This window comes from Arvicola amphibius, chromosome 3 (genome assembly GCF_903992535.2).
Source record: "Arvicola amphibius chromosome 3, mArvAmp1.2, whole genome shotgun sequence".
NCBI classification, from domain to species: domain Eukaryota; kingdom Metazoa; phylum Chordata; class Mammalia; order Rodentia; family Cricetidae; genus Arvicola; species Arvicola amphibius.
This window is the reverse complement of record NC_052049.1, coordinates 161,116,464-161,135,087: the sequence shown is the minus strand read 5'-3', so window position 1 is coordinate 161,135,087 and position 18,624 is coordinate 161,116,464. Positions and strand designations below refer to the sequence as shown.

At 42.8% G+C, this 18,624-nt stretch overlaps 1 protein-coding gene across 1 annotated transcript in view; it reads right to left on the bottom strand.

The window, feature by feature from the left end:
* Slc9a9 (solute carrier family 9 member A9) overlaps positions 1-18,624 on the bottom strand; it is a 545,494-nt gene that overhangs the window by 484,893 nt on the left and 41,977 nt on the right. Inside the window, exons 3-4 of the mRNA XM_038322078.2 lie at positions 14,690-14,767; positions 13,163-13,239 (exon numbers count right to left, since the gene is read on the bottom strand). Of these exons, the coding sequence (XP_038178006.1) occupies positions 13,163-13,239; positions 14,690-14,767 (155 nt within the window). The remainder of the gene's footprint in view (positions 1-13,162; positions 13,240-14,689; positions 14,768-18,624) is intronic.

The window sequence follows — 18,624 nt, the reverse complement described above, 5'->3', positions numbered from 1 at the left end:
AACTCAAGGATATAATCTCTTTAATTTCATGGAAACTTAAAACAAAATAATTTCCATTTCATCCTGAATATTGGAAATCAGAGCATGTGTTTTGGACTGATATTGTGCTGGCTAAGCATGTTCCTTGTAACTTATCCTTCTGGAATCCTAGGAGGGAGGAAAAAAGAGGGTGGGTGGAAATTATTTGACAACCATTAAGGAGATACCTTAAAAGTAGTTGTGTTTTCCTAATATGATAGATGGAAAATTAGTTAAATTTGGAAGGAAACGAAGAAAAACATTTAGGGTGATTTTGTGTTTTTTTTTTTTTCCAACAGAAAACCAATTTCCTTCCCCCCTAGAAGTTCAATGGACGTAGCCAAGCTGAACTGCAGGTCAGTGGAAGCAATGGATTAGTTGGATCTAAGGAGAGCTTAGAGACACGGCTCCTGAAACGTGTAATTTGGGCTGTAATTGAGCATGTTAATGTTAGCCAACCTGCATGCTCTGTGTATGTAATTTCCTCTAGAGGAACTAAATTCAGTTTTGAAACGTTTGAGAAATGGTGTTCTGTCACCGACGATAGACTCTTAGTAACATGAAGTTTTACCTCCAGGCTCTGAACAACTTCACTGCACTCATCATCCTTTATGGATGGACATCTCTGAGGAAAACGTCAAATCCTCGCCTACATGATAAGCAGATGAAATAAAATGGGCAAAACCTCGCTTCGGGACTGAAGGTGCTGTGACTGAGTGCGCATGTGCCCACAGATGCACACGCAACACATGCAATTTTACTGTTTATCACGCCTCTCCTAAGTCTCAAATTTTGTTTGGTTCTGTTTGGGGTGACTGATTTGAAGAGCAGGTTTCAAGGGTGAGTAGGCCCTTAACTCTGTTGGGAAAACATTTGCAGAGTCAGAAATTTGAACAAATGGTTATCCTCCACTTTGACAAATATTAATAGCATTTTGGGAAGGAACCGGACCTCGGTGTTTGTATCCGTACAGTAAATTAATGTTGGCCCTGACTCTGTCTCATAAAAAGAAAATACGGTAAGCTACACAAAAACACTGCTTGTGGGCAGAGGGCAGAGGGCTAGGAAAACAGCACTTTTCTGTGTTTCTAACCTGTGCTGCCTTCCCTTAGACACAGGGAGACCAGAAGGGAAACTAATCCCTCAAGCCTGAGACATGCACAGTAAATGTTCACGTTCTTTCAAATGAGTTTCTCTTCGCTTTCCCCTCTCCTAGGATAATGTTTCCCTCTTTCTGCACTCCTAATTCCCCTCCACTGGGATAAGGCTGTAATTGTATTTAGCCCTGTGCGGTGCGGTGTGAAATAATCGGGTCATTGATTTCTGGGGAGGCCCTCAATCTGCAACCTACAAGAGCTACTGTTTCGCTGCGGATTAACAGCGACCGCCACATTCACGTAAGCAGTTTATCTTGATGTGGAAGAAACCAAGTTTTGCCCAGGAAGACGAGGATGTGGTGATAGAATACCAAGTTACTAAAAAATCAATAGGAACAACTGAACTTTGAAAACAAGTGGCAGGGAGACTCAGCAGCGATTAACAGGTGGTGTGGAAGGAAGGGAATGCTGTCACATTACCTGGCACCAAAACTATAATGAAGGTACGACCTGTAAAAGATGCTCTGAATTACAGTTAATTAAGGATCAGCAATACAATAGACTTAAATCCCAGGCAACTCTCTCATCTGCTCATGACCTTGTCAGTAGTGCAGAGTGGACACATAAAGAGAAGATGTAAAGGTCTCAAGAGAGCTGATCTCCATTCCTTAGTAGAGAGGAACTAAAGGGTTAAGTTTGAGCTATTGAGCAAGTGTGGTACTCATAGCAGATATAAAATATTGAGAAAAAGACCAATTGTGAGACAAATTAATGGAGACTTTCCAAACAGCCTTAGAGTCCAGCTTCTAGTGCTGGTCTCAGAAGGCCAGATGCCAGGAAACAGAAGAAGTGGAAAAAGACCATCACACAAGAGATTCCATCCGCAACAGGCCTAATGACTTTGGGGAGTTCACGTACCTAAAAGGGAGCCAACTTTCAACCAGTATAGGACAGAGGGCGCCGTGGAAAATATGTTACTGTCTATATTAAGAAAGGGATCATATAAAATATTTATAATACAGAAATCCTGCTTTAAATGAACAGGTTATTTTTTAAGCAGTTTCAGGTTTATAAAGAGTAGAGCAGGAAGGATTCTAAATATGATCACATCCCCTGAGGCTAGTCTCATAGTGCGTCTTGCACTATCTGGTCCACTTGTTACAGCTTCCAGCCTGATGCTGATACATTTCCGCTGACTAAAGCTCATAATTGACATTAGGGTCTGCTTTGTGTCTTATACATTCTATGTGGATATTCCTTCTCGAGATTCCTTGAGTTTCTCTTGTGAATTAATGAAATGTTTGGCATGAGTCTATAAAACAAATTAGAAGATCTCTCGAAATACTTTATAACTTCCTTGTTTGTACAACAAAAATTAGAGACAAAGCAAAATTGGGACATTTTATAGAATTAAATATATGTTGTCTTATTTTGAGGGAAATCTTGAAGGGTCAAGTGAGTTCTCTACAGTGAGAGTGTGCAAGGCAGTGGTTGACACAAAAAATTCTTAATGCAAGAAACTGTCGCCAGGTGATGGTGGCGCACGCCTTTAATCCCAGCACTCGGGAGGCAGAGGCAGGCGGATCTCTGTGAGTTCGAGACCAGCCTGGTCTACAAGAGCTAGTTCCAGGACAGGCTCCAAAGCCACAGAGAAACCCTGTCTCGAAAAACCAAAAGAAAAAAAAAAGAAAAAAAAAAAAGAAACTGTCATTGTTGTACTTTATAATTCCCTTTTAAAATTTTGTTTTGTTTGAGGCAGGGTCTCAAGTAGCCAAGCTGGTCTTTAACTGTCTATGTAGCTGAAGAAGACCTTGAAGTCCTGGCCCTCAAGGCCTCGATTTGTAAGTTCTAGATTACAGGCATGGGCTACCACACCCCGCTTTGTATTTAAAATCTCTTTTTTGTGGTAGAATTTACTTGAAGAGAGAAAACAAATGCACCCTTAGTACACCAAGAAAGCCATGGCTTAATAGCTTCAGAAAGTACTAGAACCTGCAAGAAAATTATGGTTAAATAGAACAAAGTCACCCTTACAATTTGCAGTCAGGAGATGCAACTGAAAGGTGAGTGGCCGAGAGTCCAATGGAAACACAGACCCGAGGCACCTGCCTTCGAGTAGCAATGACCTTCAAGAGTGAGATTGATCAGTGCTGAGGAATGGCGTCACCATCGTAGTCCTGACTTCCTTGATCACGTGGGTTGCCTATAGGAAATGATCTCTCCACCTGTCTCTCAAGCAGTGAAGATTAGCCGGCAAGAGTGAACTAGGCCAGTAAACCTCTCGGAGCTGTAGTTAAGACTGACTTCTAGTCTTTTTATTGGGACCGTTTTAATTTAATGACATCGGAGTGTAATTGCTAAGTCGGGCTGAATGCTTCCCACACCTGAAGTGCTAAAATCCCTGGACCACAACACTGAATGTTTTTCCCTGTGATGCTTCTCTGTGCCAAGCTAACAGTGTTCTACCAATTATCTCCGGCATAATGCACATACACTATTATGTCTAGGCGGGAGTCGTATAAATCCTATGGCTATAAATCATAAAATCAGCTGATTTGGTTTAGTTTTCGTGGTTTCTGAATACTACGGATTAAGTATTGGTTGAAATTGTTTCCATGCCTATAGTCTGCGTTTAGTAAATCCTAAGAAAATTATTAAATTTGGGAACGTGGAACATTTTAGTGTCAGTGGGAGTGGCCCGGGGGCCCTTGTGAAGATGCAAACATGGGCTCAAGAGGTCCCGGGCACCACCTGAGACTGCGCATGTGTAACAAACTCCTCACGCTGCTGATGCGTTGGAGGCTCAAGGATGCAATTTCACTGCAAGTACGGGCTTGGCATACTCCAGAACCAGTGACATTTCAAAAAAGTCACTAAACAATCGGAGCCTTGGGTGCCTGCCTTCAAAGGGGCAGCCAAGGACAGAAGCAACTATCTGCACTCACTCTGGTGAGGTTAAAACGAGACAATGAAGACAGCGAGCTCAGTTAGGGCTAAGCACTCAGAAGATGCGTGCAAAGCTAGATGAAGCCACTTCTCTTGTTTTTTCCCATCTGTTTGACAACGAGGCCATGTAGAGCTCTCACATATTTCCACTGATTCTGTTCTCATCGGCAATTTAATTATTGACCCATTAAAAGCAAGGGCAATAGAAGGTCAGCCTAGTAGGAAGCACAGGGAAAAACGAGGAGGGCTAGTGTATGAGACTCAGACCGTGATGTATTTGACAGTCAAACCCACAGTGAGAAGGTTGTGTGGTCTGCTTCTTCCTTGGGATTCTAGGCTATTTGTCCGCAAGGGGCGGAGGAACACAAGTGAGTGAGCACGGTCGGGTCTGATGATTTGTGGGTCTATGGAGACAGAGCTCCAGGAAAACCATTTACGCGTTGTGACTCTGCTTTATTCCAGAAAGAAAAGGGAATATAAAGACTGGGGACAGTGGCGGAGGCATCATTAAGTGGTGTGCTCCTATCATAAGGCTTCATATGTGGCAACAGGGTCCTATAGTAAAGCTTCAAGTACAAGTCTTAGTTACCATATATGGAAGGCTTCTAGCAGGAAATGTGTCTCCAAGGGTCACACCAGAGATAAATCAGGTATCCAGGCTTAGAGACAGGTTTCAGAGAAGGTTAGTACTCCGGGCACAGAGGCAGTCTCCAGATAAGGTCAGGTAGAGATCTGGAAGCCTCGCTGAGGAGGGAGTTCTCCATGTTGCTGAGCTTCGGAGAGAGCTGCCAGGCCATGGTAGATTGCAACCTCGGACCAGCAAGGTCTCCCAACAGGTTGAAGACAGAAATTTATGTTTGATGATGATGGCCTTTATTTCTCTTGACCTGAACATGGCCCACATTGCCCCTAGGGAAGCATCAGGGTCAGATTCTAGCACTTCCTGCCTGTTCTCTTACTATCTACCATGGCTTTCTTATGCTTATCTTCATAGGGGGAGGGGCAGCTCTTTAAAAGTGTACGTCTCCAATTACGACCCTCCGGTCAGCTGAGTCATAGCTAGACTTCAGGACACAGGTGTCAAGATGTGGCCTGGCACTGCCTCCCCACCATGGTTAACTGCTGTCCTGTCCTCTGGCCTCCTTGAACAACAGGCAGCACGGGCGTGTTGGGACTAATTGAGTCCTGGCTTTCAGCTGCTCTTCCCTGCTAGAGCCTTCTAATTGAAGTTAGTAAAACCTGTGCCTTCCCTATAGGATCAGAGGATGGGATTTTCACCTGTTGGCCATTGACTGTTGGGTATTTAAGCCTCCATGGTGCTAATAAAGAAGGGCTTTTGTACCAGCGATTGGAGGTCTGTGTGTTGGTCTGTCTCTGCGTGTGTTTGTGTGTTTCCTCAACCTCCAGCCCCTTGCCCGCACAAACTGGGGCGGGGGAGGGGGGTGCGCGGCACAAGCGCTCTGTCCGGCTGCTGCTGGCCTCTGCTGGTCTTCTCTGATAGGAAATCCACTCCTGGATCCCTGTTTGGCTTTCTCAGGTCAGCAGTCACGTCCCCAGAAGCCTCTCTAGTCCCTGGCGTGTTTCTGAAGCCCTACTCTGAGTACATGCCCAAGTCACAGTCAAAAGTCACAGCCAATCATGACACACGTGAGGGAGCCCATTTTACTTAGGCCAGTCAAGCAGTCAGAGGGTGGAGGTCACACAACAACTTTAAGGGTGAACCAGAAACTACCCAGGAGAGCCCTGCTTAAACTGCTGAGTCATGGAGGCTGTTTGAAGACACCAATGATTGGAAGTTGAAGGTTATTACATGGAAAAAGAAATGAATATAATCTTTATTTTTTCCTACTTTTTATCTGAGTGTGTGTGTATGTGTGTGTGTGTGTAAGCAGTACTACATATACTGTAACTCTCCTATCAAATTTTTGTTAAATGAGAAAAAAAACAGATTTTACATTTTAGGGTGCTAGAGGATAAGAGAAAGGCTTGGGCTAATTCATTTACTTAGCTAGAAGGCTTCAGCTACATTGCTGTATGGAAGGGCTCTTCAGACAAAACCTCTCTCAGAATACTTTTTAATAATTTACGCATTTTTCTTTCATGATTAGACCCTGCTCTCGTTCCACTCCAGCACTTTTACATAACGTCCTTCAGTGCTTCCAATATTTCCTTTGCCAATATGAAGTCAGGTTTCATTTTTCTTTGGGAGTTTTTTTTTTTTTTTCTTGTTTCCCGACTCTGGCGGTTTTAGCTCCAGCACCATGCAGGCAGCAGGGGAAGGGGACTAGCAAATCCATGTGTGCTCTCTTCCACCTCCAAATTGCCCCTCTGGTGCTTCTCCATCGTCTCTTCCTCTTACCTTTTGAGTCTCTCCCCACACATGCCCCTCTCCTCTCTACTGTCTGTGCCTGCTTCGATATGAAGAGAAGAAACCACCCTGCCCACAGCCTGTGCAGTCCCCTCACCGATTAGAGATCATGTTTCTTACTCAACTGTGTCTGGGAAGGGATAGATTTATTTTTCCCCTTGATACCAGAGATAGCTACTCCAACCAGCTCAGAATCCAGAGTAAATGAATGCACCCGTGAGGTCCAGGCCTGGTAGCCTGGCCCAACAGGCCTCCTGAGCTACTTTCAACGTCCAAGAAAGAGAGAGACATGGAGAGCAGTCCAGATGGTCTAAAGAGACGGAGAGGAGATGGCTGAGAAGAAAGGACCCGGAGAAGGGAAAACAAAGAGAGGTGGTGATGGAAGAAAGAGGGAAAACAGGGGCTTTGGGACTTGTAAGAGTGAACCTGGGGATCCTGGCAAACCCTCCCTTGGCACTTGCGCCTCTCTGCTGCTGCCTGCCAACCCCAACTGTTCTCATTAAAACACACAGAGGAATAGAGTAGAAGAATAGTTTCCCAGGATTGGAGATGACCCGCAGGGTAACAAAGCAGAATTCTCTAAGCCCATTAAATAGCTCCTTCTCCTTATCCCTTTCATGTTCTTGTTAATGTAATTGATACATGCAAAAGGCTCTACAAAAGATATGCTCTACATCATCATAATACACTAGATGGTGTCCTGGGGAAACGCCAGCCCATGACTCAGTACATGTGCTTCATGTGCTTCATGTGCTTCATGTATGCCTCTTTTGTGTTTCTTTCCATGTCTTTCTTGCCTTGTCCTCCAAGAACTGATCATGACACTGAATTCTGTGTTTTCAGCCCCTTACTTAATACACATTTGCACACATATCTTCACATCCATATGTGTGTGTCTTACTAGTATTCAGTGTTTGTCAGTTACAAACAACGATGCTATAGAAAATGTGCCCATTCCACATAGCATTCTTGAGATTCATCTATGCTGTCATAGATAATGTTACTGCTTTTCCCTGCCGTGAATTTTTATATTGTATAAATTTACTTGTTTATATTCCTACTGATGGAGTCTAAATTGTATCAGGTTTCTACTTGACCACTGAAGCCACAAATCTCCTTATGTACACTCTCTCCTGTTTGAGTCCACGGGGATCTATACGAAAAATATAAGGTATGCAATTATGTACAAAACACAATTTTAATAAATGTGAAATATTTGTATATTCATAAACATATTGTAGTAAATTTATATGAACAAATAAAGAACTAATGATTTCTAAAGAATAATATAGCCTGAGTCTTTCTTTTTTTTTTTTTTTTTTTTTTTTTTGGTTTTTCGAGACAGGGTTTCCCTGTAGTTTCTAGAGCCTGTCCTGGAGCTAGCTCTTGTAGACCAGGCTGGCCTCGAACTCAGAGATCCGCCTGCCTCTGCCTCCCGAGTGCTGGGATTAAAGGCGTGCGCCACCACCGCCCGGCAGCCTGAGTCTTTCTGTATAAAGTACTAAAATCTAACTAGTTAGTTGTGGGCATATATTATGGATAGTTCCAATAGAACTGAGAGCTAAGAAATAAAGAGAGCAATACCTGGAAGAAACTCAAGGCTAGCTAATAAACGGTATTCCCCAAATCGGCTGAACACTTGAGATGAAAAATTTAACTGGAAACCTACTGTCAACCAGAACTGAAACTGTCACCCTCGTGAACACACTACAAACAGCGTAGGTTTAGAGTAGTTAAGGGAAAGGTACCGTAGGAGTTGTTGGCAGAGAAGGGCTTATTAAAAAATGAATACAAAATAGCTAAGCGCTCTGCAACCTGAGAGATGCACTTACAAACCATGCAAGCCAGTGTGGATTAATATAGGCCACATGCAAAGAGCTCTAAAAAGTTTGTGAGGCATGGACAAAGCAGCTCAGGTGGAAAAAGGGATTGTAAAGGTATAGCCATCCAACAATCAGGAGGTCACACGTGATGGCGACGATGCAATTTCATTTTTTGTACCTACTGGATTGTGAGACATTAACAGAAAAAAAAAATGGTAACATTATTTTGGAAAACGGTTTTGATGTTATTTTGTGAAAACCTGAATGGTTATTTTAGATTCACAACCCTTCACTTCCATTCCTCAGTCGACAGGACAGAGGGCCATCAAGCCCGGGAACAAAAATGCATAATAACTACCATATTGTCGCTACCTTACCACACAAGATAAAGCAACAGCGTGTGTGTTTCCAGACGTTATAGCCACTCTCGGTATATTCTGAAGAAGTCTTCAGTCCTAACTAAATACAGAGTCCCATAAAACCCCAACTGTGCCAACTATGTCTTTGCCCTGACTTTTAGAAAACTAAGGTTCTTTTTTGTTTTCTTCCATACAGATTGTAGCTCCCTGAAGGATCTGATGAAATGGGGAGATCTGTGCAGGCTCTCGCCTATAAAAATTCACAGCTTAGGGTTAGGGTTAGGGTTAGGGTTAGGGTTAGAAAAAAAAATTCACAGCTAACTCAAAGACCTTCACTCCTCCCTGAAGTCTTTGTGCATGACCTCAGGGTTCCTGGTTCCTGTTGCTCAAGTTGAGGGCTCATCTCTAATATTCTCTTCCTAGGGTTAGTGTTTAAAGACACGAATAAGCGTTAGCTTTTCCCTCTGAGCTACCAGCTTCACTTTTAGCTTCTCAGTGACCAAACTGCCTCTTCTTTAGGGCTAAGGAGTCAGTATTTGGGACTCACCCTATCAGTAGATCTAAAGGTCCCCAGGTGAGCAGCATGTCTACTCAGAGGGCAGCAACAAGCACCCTTGAAGCTCCACCCCCCCCCCCCCCCGGTCAGGATTGTGTCTCCTAGATGAGACTGCTGGGCATCTTAATATTCTGTGTATATTAAGGATGCCTATGGGGAAATCAGCCCTGAGGAATGTTGGCATGCATAATGTAAACAACCTCATATTTATGAATACAGGTTTTCCCGGGCGAATTATCAAGAGTCCAGCAACATTAAAGACGTAAAGTATATTCTAGCTTCCTTCTAGCTGCCTCCAGTGAGAGATGGAAGGTTTGGTTTCTTCTATGCAATCCTATTTACAACTAATTCTTAAATACCCAGATTTCATAATCATTAGCTACAATGATAAATGTATGAACTTGAAATCTCTGGAGTTCTAGTCTATCGGGCAGGTGCAGTGACTCAATGCAGAATGTGAGAACTGGAGCGAGTTGTTTTAGGAGGATATGGGGCTGCTGAGAGTATGCACTCTGGGGTCTGGCAGGCTCTACCAGTCACTACTATTTGATTGCTGTGTAGCGTTGAGAAAATCTCAGACTTGGCAGCCTTGTACACAAACATAAGTAACAACAGCGGTTATCTCATGAGGTTAGTGTTATGGTGAAATGAGGTAACATATGTGAAAAGCTCTCACAGTACCAGAAAGTGCTATGCAAGATGCCAAAGGAGAAAAGAAATCAATAGTCCCAACTCGCTTATAGCAATAATCCACAACAATGACTAGGATGGCAATATATTAAGGTTGCAATAGTGGCACTTATATCTTGGGGGTAACCAAAAAAATTCTTATTGCACTTAAAGCACACTCAATCAAATGAAATTAATGCCTAATACTGTAAACCAAGCTGACTAGGCATGGCTGGAGATGTCATGGTCCATAAAGGAGAATCGACTCTCTTTCTTAAACCATTCCCCTAATTTAATGTAACTTCTAACTGCATTCCAAATACTTAACCTTACACCCACAGAAGAGTATAGCTCTCATTCCTCATCAAAGAAGCTTGTTTTTTTTTTTTTTACAGTGAATGGAGACCATACAGAAATCTACAACTTGTCAAAATGCAGAGAACAACTGGCTGTGGGCTGCACAGGCCCAACAGGTAAATCTACAACACAACTCGTACACTTGAAGCTCAGGGAAGTTTGTAGAACATGGGGTGGAAAGACTGTAAGAATCAGAGGACTAGGGCATCCACTGTGTCTTATGATGACACGCCAAACCCACAATCTCAAAAATACGATCATTTAAATAATGCCTACACAATGTCAACACCAGTTAACATGCCAACATGAATGGAGGGAATGTCACAGGGCACACCTCTGGGTGAAGAGCTACATGCAATTAATGGAGCTATTAGAAAGAGATTCAGTCCTCTCCATGGACAAGCCCCTGATAGGTTATCCAATCCTCAGTGGTCAGTACTAAACACAGATACATATGACCAATACAAAATGGGGGCCAGGCAGTGGTGGCACACGCCTTTAATCCCAGCACTCAGGAGGCAGAGGCAGGCGGATCTCTCTGAGTTTGAGGCCAGCCTGGTCGACAAGAGCTAGTTCCAGGATAGGCTCCAAAGCTACAGAGAAACCCTGTCTCAGAAAAACAAAACAAAACAAAAAATGGATTCAGCAAGCCATATCTATATATTCATACGTACATATATGAAACAAGAAAGAAGAGGTCATGAACTTGGGAGAGAAATGGGGAGATCCAGGAGGAGCTGGAGTGGGGAGAGAGTTGCAAAAGATGTAAATATGGTACTTGTGTATAAAATCTTTTTTTTTAAAAAAAAAAAAAAGAAAGCAGCCTGCAAGGTTTTTGTGACTCCTTTTATGCACGGTTTAAACAAAGAGCGTAGTTTTGAAGATTTTCCCAGAACTACACCTCTCCTCAAATCACTACTTAAATTTTTGGTTATGCACATAGCATCCATTAAAAGAAGCCAAGTACAGTGAAACACACCTCAAAGCTCAGCTCTTGGGAAGCTGGAGAGTTGTGACAAGCTTAAAGCTAGACTTTTCTACAAAGCAGATTCCAGGCTAACCTTGGCTAACCTGAATGAATTACACAGTGATCCTCCCCTCCCCCCCAAATTAAATACTAACTGCAGTAAGTGAAAATGACCATATCTCTTAAATTGGAACATTCTGGGAAAAGCTATATCATGCATGCCATGTGTAGTTACTTCTACCTTTTATGGACTATATCAGACCTAAAAAAATGAGGTTTTTAAGAAATTAAAGTATAAAATGTAAATATGTGTAAATATATTTAAAATTAGATGTACAAAGGGAACAGGATATTAATGAAAACTAATTATGCTATAATTAAGTACTGTCTAGTTGTTTTGAAACTTCATCCATCATAAAATCAGATCCCCATAATACAAAACCATTAAAACTGATGTTTGCTGTGAACCAACAAATGCCTGTCGAGAGGCCATGTATCTCAGAACACTCTATGAGTCTGGCACGGTGCCTAGGGGTGTAGGGAAGTCAAGAGCTACACTCTACTGGGTCAGGAGCTAAGCTTTGGAGTTCTGTCTTGACCGTGGCCCTGCTTCTCACTGATGATAACTAATTAGTCAGCCTGTCAAGATGTTTTCTCTTCAGACTGAGCAGGTTTAATGGCGTTCAGTGATTTTTAAGGCCCTTACCAGTTTCAAAATTTACACATCGAGCTCCTGCATACACACATGGGTCATGAAGGCCTCCCAGAACCGCTCTGTGAAGGACCAGGCGTGCTGTACTTGTCAGGTCACAGGCAGGTTAAGGGCCACTCAAGAGTCTACGTGTGACAAGTTTTCACTCACGCTCCACTGGCAGCTAAAATCTTCAGCAGCTGCCCAACCTTAGCCATGCTATGCATTTCACAGACTACAGAGATCAGTGGTTCTAACTCCAACTAAACAAGTGTTCTTCCCAGACTCTCCCTGCTTTCGGGTTTGCATAGAGACCTGAACACCTCCTCAGCTTTGGGGGGCACACACTGAACACCTCATAAGAGAAAGGCTAGAGGCAAGAGTGGTGTGTACGCTCAACATCACTTTCTTGGATAGAGTGTTGAGAAATGCAGAGAGTAAAACAATAAATAACTAAATAAACAAGTAGAGTTGGCACGTCTCCCGGTTTAAGACGGATACGTCATCACAGCCACAGCAACTGAACGTCTTTCTGCAGAGGACTATCATTTTCATGTCATAGTATAGACTGGACATATTTCACCGTGTTGGACCTTATTTTGTTTTATGGTGAGCTGTGTGCCAGAGTCACTGCAGTTAGACTCTGGACCAGCGGCATAACCAATAAATATAGTGAGAAACAGAAAAAGCTCAGATTCTACAGAGCGGCAACCACAAAGTCACCCCAGCCGTTTACAGTTCTGCTGGAATTTGAAGTTTTACCAGTTTCAAACTCCTTGCTTATAAATTTCCCGTTAGAGGAAAACGCTTGGCATATAGTCACTGCCACATTTCTGTCAAATATAGGTAAGGCCTTCCAAAGATGATGAGAAAATGCATTGAGACCATATCCATCACTCAAGCTAAGTAAGGATGTGGTTGGCTTCTCATAATTCAGGCCAAGTGGTCCATACACCCTAAATCAGAAGCACAAACTCACAGAGAAAAGCCAGTAAACTAGTAGCAGTTTGGTGTGCTCTAAAGCCTTGTGCTTGTCAGGAGATACAGAAATGTTGGACCAGGACTGAAAGAAATCTAGCAAGATGTGATGTCCGAGGATGTCTGTGGCAGGAGGCTAGCCTAACATGTCAGATCCCCACCATGGTAATTCAACAAGACAGCTACAACACAAACCAAGTGAAACAAACTCAAATGAGATGCACTAAAAGAAAACACACTTGGTCTAAGAAGCAAGAGTCCAGGGGTCTGAGATTCCCATCCCAGACTGATGCCCTCCAGCCACCAAGAGCTCAGGCTCCGAATGTCACTTACCCTATGACCACACAGGAGATGGCTGTTCCCAAGAAGGCATATGTTAAAATGGATCCCAGGTTTTGGAAAAAGTGCCTCTGGGGAGAAACAGAAAATATTTCATAGAGTACATCTGCATTTCTTACTGAAACAGGAAGTAAGAATAAGCCTGGCCCCTCACAGCGTCCCCTTCTCTCAGTATTTAAGCAAATCTTCTTGTAACTTTATCCTTAGATTTACTTCACCTGAGTATGAAGCTAAGCAAGTGATTTCTCCACAAATAAGGAGAAAATAAAAGCACCGAAAAAAATCTGAATGCTGACAACAGGGGAAAGATAACTCACAGAACCACTTAGAGCCCAGAAGAGGGGACAGGCTGGGCCATGAAAGGTCAGGGCTCTGGGACAATTACTTAATCCAGACACAGTTGTCAAGAAGGGTTTTGTAGACACAACACCTTTAACTTTCAAAATATTATTCTAAGAGACTTAAATGGCATCTGACGTTCATAGAATAGTCTGTGTTCTCCCTGCCATACGTCTTCTGAATGTGTTACAACCAAACACTAAAACCCTAGCTAAATAAACACTTCGTGGCTTTAATATGAAATGATGCCTAGCACTGATGGAGGGTCTGATGAAGGATGACCCGCAAAAATCTAGCCTGAATCCTTGCAAATGTGTGCTTAGGGAAACTCCCTTCCAGACTTAGTGAGAGCCGAGTAGCCAGCGTTGACAGCAAGAGGGAGCCCGGAGCCCACAAAACAACAACAAAATCCCCTCCGGGTCTGTAATGAAGAAGCTGCCTGACTTCAGGGTATGGCAGGCCAAAGCCTGGGGGTCTCCAAGGTGGTGACTAGACAGCAGAGGAATGGCATGTTCCCTCTGTCCCGCTCTGTGGCGTAGCACTAGTCACCTAAGAGAATTGCTAACCTGTGACAGGGACAGTCAGCCTGTGCCCGAGAACCGCCAGGCAGGATCTCAGAGACTGAAAACTGTGGCTCTCTCTGTGAACAACCCCAGTCTTCCTGACTCCACTCCCTGGTAACAAACCCAGTGGCATCTAGAATGTGAGCGCTTGGGCACAGTCATCTAGGCTAACACTGTCCAATGATCGAATCGCATAGGTCACGTATGCATTAATGGATCTCCTATAGGGGCACATTAAATAAACCTTTAAAAGATGAAATGGAGCTTGTTAATGTTCTATTTAACACAGCATATTCCTAATGCTATAGTTTCTTTATGAAATCAATATAAAACATTATCGAGATGATTTTCATTCTTTTTTTTTAAAATGTTAAGACTTTAATATCTAGGGTACATTTTGCATTTACAGCAAATCTCACTTGTAGACAAGCTATGTATGACTAAGCCCTGAGCACAGGTTTAATAGAATTAAAAGAATCCCAAGAATGTCAGGCTTGAACACTTACTGCATGACGCTGTTCCTACTGAATTAGAAATCCCATACTATAGAACTACTTCTCATTGGTGCTGGCCAAATTCTCTACTTAATGGTAAAAGAGGGGTCACTGTCTAGGTTTACCTTCTTCAGACTGTATCCTGCATGAAATATAATGGGAGGCAGTAAAACGTTGAAGAAGATTTCTGGGTCAAATGTCATCTGCCAAAGAAAGACAAAAGTAAAGTTAGACACGTGTTTACAAAACAGGTATAACACTTTTGCAAAGGAAGTATGAAGGTTATATCGACATGCTATTAAATTAGCAAAGATAAAAATAAGAAAAATCATAAAATCAGAAATTTATAAGTATACCATATTGTAAAATAATATTTAAATCTACAATGTAGATTTTTTTCATCCTGTTGCTAACAATAATGCACAAAGGTAAATATCGATGAAATTTCTCTAGGAAAGAAACTTGTTCTTTTAACCGGATTGTCATTCCTAATTTTATTTTATTATCCTAATTTTCACTATACATCCAGAATAACCTTGAACTCACAATCCTCCTGCCTCAGCCTCTCTAGTACTGGGATTATAGGATAGATATCACCATGCACAGCTCCTTCCTCATAATATAAAGTCAAGTATTTTTAATTCTATTTCACTTTTTTCTTGGTTAAAAAGCTATAGTGCTCAAGTTTTTAGGTGCTGATAAGGATTTAAAGTATTTCCAAAATAAAAGAAACTGAAATCTGGTCTTCATTTTCTCTATTTTATTCTCCTCCAAAGTTTAAAATATCTTTCCAAACTGAAGAAAACACGTTTGAAAATGACAATTCATTTTCTAGCATTTATACATTGCTTTTTACTTGTGTTAAAATAAACTTAGCCAAAAAGTATGATCTAATGTGAAATATAATGAAATGGGATGTGAGAATTTTTGAATCCAGTCTCTGCTGCACACATGACAATTTGCAGAGCACTCATTTGACTTCTCAAACCATTCTCCACTAATCCTCATCTTCCTCTTTCTCTCCCTCTCTGTTCCCCCCTCATTCTCTCTTTCTATCTCCTCTCTCTTCCTCTCTTTTTCTCCCTCTCTCTCTACTCATCTCTCTTTTTCTCTCTCTTCCTCTCTTTCCCAATCTCTCACTTTCTCTCTTTCTCCCCCCTCTCTTATCCTCTCTCTCTTCCTCTCTTTCTCCCTCTCTTTCTCATTTTCTCTCTTTCTCTCTCTACTCATCTCTCTTTCTTTCTCTCTCCCCCTCTCTCATTCTTTCTCTTCCTCTCTCTTTCCCTATCTCTCTCATTCTCCCTTCCTTCCTTCCTTCCTTCCTTCCTTCCTTCCTTCCTTCCTCCCTCCCTCCCTCCCTTCCTTCCTCCCTCCCTCCGTCCCTCCCTCCCTCCGTCCCTCCCTCCCTCCCTCTCTCTTCTCTCTCTCTCTCTCTCTCTCTCTCTCTCTCTCTCTCTCTCTCTCTCTCTCTCTCTCTCTCTCTCTCTCTCTCACACACACACACACACACACACACACACTCCACTCACTGTATCACTGCATCCCTAAGACCCACTTACCTTTAAGATGCTCATCCAAACCCCTCAGTTGCCAAGTTTCACACTATAATTTGCAATCTCCCTCTGTTGCCTTTCCCCTCACTCCTCTCTGAGGTGAAACCCCTGGCTTTACTGTGGATGTGCCCAACCTCTCCACCCAGGCTGTCTCTTCTCTGTGTGTTCATAGCCCTCAGCCCCTCCTGATAGCACGGTTTCTGACCCACTCTGAGTGATCACAGAGTTACTCTGTTTTCTCCATTAAAGCCAGGATCACAGTGATAACTTATTAGTTCTGTCTCACCTCAGTCCATCCCTGTGCCTAGACCAAATATGTATTTACTCAATTGAAAAGAAGAGAGAATTATTACCTTTGAGAGTCAAAGCTGTTAAAAGGGAATGAGCCACTCTTGGCCTCATCATAGGTGAGGAACACTGAATGAACATTCAGAAGAACCTCTAGGACCTGGTAGCTTTCACCTTGGGACAGTGAGGGCACCATCAGACCTTCTCTTCTCCCTTCTCCATGCTCAGTTTCAACTCTGCTCATCTAATTAATATTTAGGTAGGGAAGGTAGAATAAGTAGGAGCTGCTAACTAAGCTTGGTTCTACCTCACAAGCCCAACGAGGTACCCATTGAGCATCTAGGCAGGTCATCTATGCCCCGGGCTTCCATCAGAGCCTCATGGTACATTGTCCTAGTCAGGGTTATCATTGTTGCCGTGAACAGCCATGACTAAAGCAACTTGGGGTGGAAGGGTTTGTTTGCCTTACACTATTCACCACTGAAGGAAGTCAGGACAGGAACTGAAACAGGGCAGGAACCGGAACCCAGAAGCAGGAGCTGATGCAGAGGCCATGGAAGGGGACTGCTCACTGACTTGTTCCTCATGTCTTGTTCTGCCTGTTTATTTTATAGAACCCATGACCACCAGCCCAGGGATGACACCATCCACAATGGGATGGGCCCTCCCCCATCAATACTAACTAAGAAAATGCCTTACATGTTTGCCCACAGCCTCCAATCTTATGGAAGTGTTTTCTTAAGTGAGGTTCCCTTCTCTCAGTTGACTTTAGCTTGTGTCAACTTGATGTAAAACTATTCAACACATACATCCTCCGTTTTCTGCCTGGACCCCATGGCCTTTGTCGTTACTGTATTTTGCTCCTCTTGCTCCCTCAACATCAGTTTATCATGCTCATGAGAACTGGGATGTGGTAGTTCAGCTTGTCTTTCCACACCAAGCCTGGGGGGACTGATGGATTTAGATGGTACTAGGTCGTTTTTGAGTAGGTGACAGTTCCTGAGCCCATTAACTCTAGATCCTTGGATCCACACAGCTCCCCTCCAGCAGGTCATGGCAGAGGTCATGGCCTGTTCTTTGAGTCTCGCTTGCTGTGTGCATCTCCTTCTGAGTGGTATATGTGTTCTATAGACAGAGAATGGGAAGACTAACAGCGGTGCCCTTAGTCACACCCTCCTGGTGTTCTTTTCTTAATCACCTTTCACCCATGTAATTCCTGTTTCTAGGCAAAGGAAAATGTCTTCAGCTAAGAGCATATCTTATTTGTCTCTCTACATCACACATAATTTACTCCCTGATGAGGGTTGAATATGTTTTATAGTTTTTTGACAGACTGAAGAACACCCAGGAGGCTTTTGGAAGAGAACAGTCCTCATGTCTCTCAGTCCTGGGCTACCAGGCAGTAACTAAGCAAACACCTTGAAATGGAAGAAGGCCAGTGCAGAGAAAGAATGAATGGAAGAGCTGTCTTCTTGGCAGTTCCTATTCACTCCCAAGGACACTAAGTGACATTTCATGGAGCATCCACAGGAAAACAGAGGTGGCAATTTTGCATTGCTATGACTCATGAATATGCCATTCTTTCTGAGAGGTATACAATAGGTATATAATCCCTATTGTAGATGGATTTTTCTTTGGGCTGCCAGCTCACAAAAAAAATGATATGGAGACTTATTATTAATCATGAAAGCTCATAATTAAACCTATGGCTTAGGTTTGTCCCACTAGCTCTTATAACTTATTTCTATTCATCTACATTCTTTTACATGGTTCAGTCACCTTTTCTCTGTATTGCCCTCCTGCTTCCTTCATGACTGACTGGCAACGCTGCCTTTCTTCCTCTCTGAGTCCTCTCTGTTCCCAGAAGTCCAGCCCAACTTCTTTCTGCCTAGCTATTGGCCATTCAGCTATTTATTAAACAAATCACAGTGACACAGCTTCACACAATATAAAGGAAAATTCCTCAACACCCTAGAGATGAAATGCCAAATCCATTTCACAGAGGAAATGGTGGCTTCAAGATTTTAAGATGTCTTAGCTTGTCTACGTCAGACAGCTAGAATTCTAGGTGCTGGTTTCTGTCTCCATGGCCTTTTGGTCCCCATCACACTGTAAGCTAAAACCTTACCTTCTGACGTCATAAATGAATTAGATTTGCTCTGCTCAGAGTCATCTGAGGGAACTTTGAGACAGTTCTCAGTGTTACTGTTGTTGAATAA